At 44.5% G+C, this 3,139-nt stretch overlaps 1 protein-coding gene across 2 annotated transcripts in view; it reads left to right on the plus strand.

The window, feature by feature from the left end:
- Nucleotides 1-3,139, plus strand: part of TFAP2B (transcription factor AP-2 beta (activating enhancer binding protein 2 beta)) — a 27,054-nt gene that overhangs the window by 3,463 nt on the left and 20,452 nt on the right. Inside the window, exons 1-2 of one of the 2 annotated variants that reach the window (XM_009895914.1) lie at nucleotides 179-205; nucleotides 1,337-1,795. In XM_009895914.1, the coding sequence (XP_009894216.1) occupies nucleotides 179-205; nucleotides 1,337-1,795 (486 nt within the window). Of the gene's footprint in view, nucleotides 1-178; nucleotides 206-1,336; nucleotides 1,796-3,139 lie in introns of those variants that run through there. The other variant, XM_009895912.1, reaches the window with a different exon arrangement.

Consider the following 3,139-nt stretch of genomic DNA (forward strand, 5'->3'; position numbering starts at 1 on the left):
TTTTTTTTTTTTTGGTCTTTTTTTTTTTTTTTTGATGGATAGACTTCGAAATATCTCAAGCTGTTCTCCTGTGTCCAACACGTCCCTTTGCAGATCTCCTTGATATTTTTCCCTCCAATTATTAGCATTATCACCATTATTTTATTTTTAGCTATTACAAGACTTTTTTTATTTCCAGATGTTAGTCCACACCTATTCCGCCATGGTGAGTTTGGATCCATGTTGTACTAGAATTGCATGTTCTCTCTCTCTCTCGATCTGTTGTCTCTCTCTCTCCCTCTCTCTCTCTTTTTAAACGCCTTTGGCTTGGTAATTTAGCACAATAATTGGAGGAGCCTTGCAGCTGCTTCTCCCTTTTTGCATTGTGTGTTCTCGATTTGAGCTAGGGGAGTTTGGGGGGGAGAGCAGGGGAAAAAAATAAACTTTTTTTCCTTTTTTTTTTTTTAAATTATTATTTTTAATTTTTTTTAGGGGGGGACTTTTTTTTTACAAAAAGCCCCCGTGATTTTTTTTTTTTTTTAAATTATTATTTTTAATTTTTTTTAGGGGGGGACTTTTTTTTTACAAAAAGCCCCCGTGATTTTTTTTTTTTTTTAAATTATTATTTTTAATTTTTTTTAGGGGGGGACTTTTTTTTTACAAAAAGCCCCCGTGATTTTTTTTTTTTTTTAAATTATTATTTTTAATTTTTTTTAGGGGGGGACTTTTTTTTTACAAAAAGCCCCCGTGATTTTTCATTTTTTTTTCTCCCAAGTCCTTTCTTGGACACCTTCTTACCTCGGAGTCCTCCGAGAAGTGCAACTTTCCTTTTGGTCTTTTCCACATGAGGATGGGTTGGTGATTTTGAGTTTCAGGACTTCAGCAGAGGGAATAAACAGATGTTTGGAAACTTTAGGCAGGACAAGGAGTGGGTTGTTTGGAAGGACGGGTGGCTTAGAGGTTCTAAATTTTATTTATTTTATTTTTTTTTTTAAACCGGTGGTTTCATTTGGGGGACTGCTGGAGGGGCAATGGTGTTATTGGACTGAAGTCACAGATCACACACGCATATAGAGCACCAGTCCTACATTTTTAATTATGACATTTAGCATTTCTCCCTCAAACCCCACCACCCTCCCTTCCCCCTTCTTGAGATTTACTGGGAATAGACACGATCTGAGTGTGAAACGCTGGAACATTTCTCATCTGCGGCGCGGGAAGGAGGCACAGTTTAGAACTGCTGACATTTTTATTTTATTTTATTTGGGGGTGGGTTTGTGCTCCGTTTACTTTTTAATTATTTTTTTTTCCTAAAAGGTCCTCTTTTTTTGTTGTTTTCATTTCATTCCCCTCGTAGGACCGGCATGATGGAGTGCCCAGCCACAGTTCCAGGCTGTCCCAGCTGGGATCCGTCTCCCAGGGACCCTACTCCAGCGCTCCTCCGCTCTCTCACACCCCATCCTCGGATTTCCAGCCGCCTTATTTCCCACCCCCCTACCAGCCTCTTCCTTACCACCAAAGCCAGGACCCTTACTCCCATGTCAATGACCCCTACTCCCTAAACCCCTTGCATCAACCCCAGCAGCACCCCTGGGGACAGAGGCAGAGGCAAGAGGTGGGATCAGAAACCGGGTCACTGCTGCCACAGCCTCGGGCCGCCCTGCCCCAGCTCTCGGGACTGGACCCCAGGCGGGACTACCACTCAGTAAGGAGGCCAGATGTCCTTCTGCACTCAGCTCACCATGGCCTTGACTCCGGCATGGGGGACAGCCTTTCTCTGCATGGCATCGGACACCCAGGGATGGAGGAGGTGCAGGTAAGGCACGACGGTTTCTTTCTCCCGGGGCGATGGAGATGCCTTCCAGGTTGGAGGGCTGGAACTCCCATCCCTCGGCTGGGAATGCTCGAGGAGGGTTTTACAGCGATATTGGTGGGGGTTACCATCCTTTTTCCGCTCTGGGATTATAATAGTGATACTTCCCCTCCCTCGCTTTTTCTTTTTTTTTTTTTTTTTTCCTTTTTTTATTTATATATATAAAAGAGAATTTATTTCATCGCTGTCACGCACAGGCTCTGCTTTGCAAACCCTCCCCTACACGGCAAAGCCGGCAGAGTGCAGGGGGAAGGCAGACACGCTGCTCCAAATATTCCACGTGTTTCAAAAGCTGGCAGAGTTTAAGCCTGGCTTTTCAAATTCCAGTTATTTCCCATGTAAACTCCGGTTCCCCCACCCACCCACCCACCCCCAACCAATTTCCTGCTGTTCGGGGAATTTGATGAAACTGTCAAATTACTACATTTTTTTTCATCCGGGAGGGAGGGAAAATATAAACAAACCCCAAAACAAAAGCAATAACTGGTGATCAGGAACAAGCCACCCCCCTCTTTTTTTTTTTTTTTAAGTTTAGTTAGTAGGGTAGCACTGATTTTAAATAATGGTAGCGCTGACTTTAAATAGTTTTATTCCTTTTTTGAGGTAAAAAAGAAGTTCCACCGGGCTCAAAGCACAGTATTTCCCAGCCTTCTCCCATCCCACGCGAAACTCATCATCACGTGTTATTTCCTAAAAATAGAAAGGCCCTTAACAGCTTCGGTGCTGGGGTGCTTTGCACTGTGCTGGAGCAGGGCATAGCCAACCGGTGGGGACCCCCAAGCCGGAGGCTGGAGCCTCCAGGGGCCAGGTCCTGCATTAGGTTTTACTAGTCGGCATTTGGAGTTTCCCTTCCATTCCTTTTTGTTTTCTTTCCCCCCCAAAAAAATTGTATGTCATATATATCGTATATATATTTAGACTTGGGATAAATAAAGATATGGAGCACTGGTTGAGATACAGACGTCAAAGTTACAGGAAGGGAAAAAGAAAGGAGGACTGCGGGGTTTCCAAGCTGGTTTGGAGACCTGGGGGCAGCCCCTGACCCCCCATGGGCGCGATGCGCAGGTCTCGGCTCGCATTCCTGGCTCAGACAGAACTGGCTTGCAGGTCACGGCGAGTTTTACCTCTCCGGATACAGAAAGGGGATCTTTCTCCTTCTTTCTCTCTACAACCGATAGGCGTTAAGTACTGTTTATGCTTTGCTATTTACACTTCTCCCCCCCAAAAAAGCCCGTAATTGTTGTGCTGTCGAGAGAAAGAGAGGAAAAGAGAGAGGAGGGAAGTAAA

Source organism: Charadrius vociferus, unplaced genomic scaffold (genome assembly GCF_000708025.1).
Source record: "Charadrius vociferus isolate BGI_N301 unplaced genomic scaffold, ASM70802v2 scaffold312, whole genome shotgun sequence".
NCBI classification, from domain to species: Eukaryota; Metazoa; Chordata; class Aves; order Charadriiformes; family Charadriidae; genus Charadrius; species Charadrius vociferus.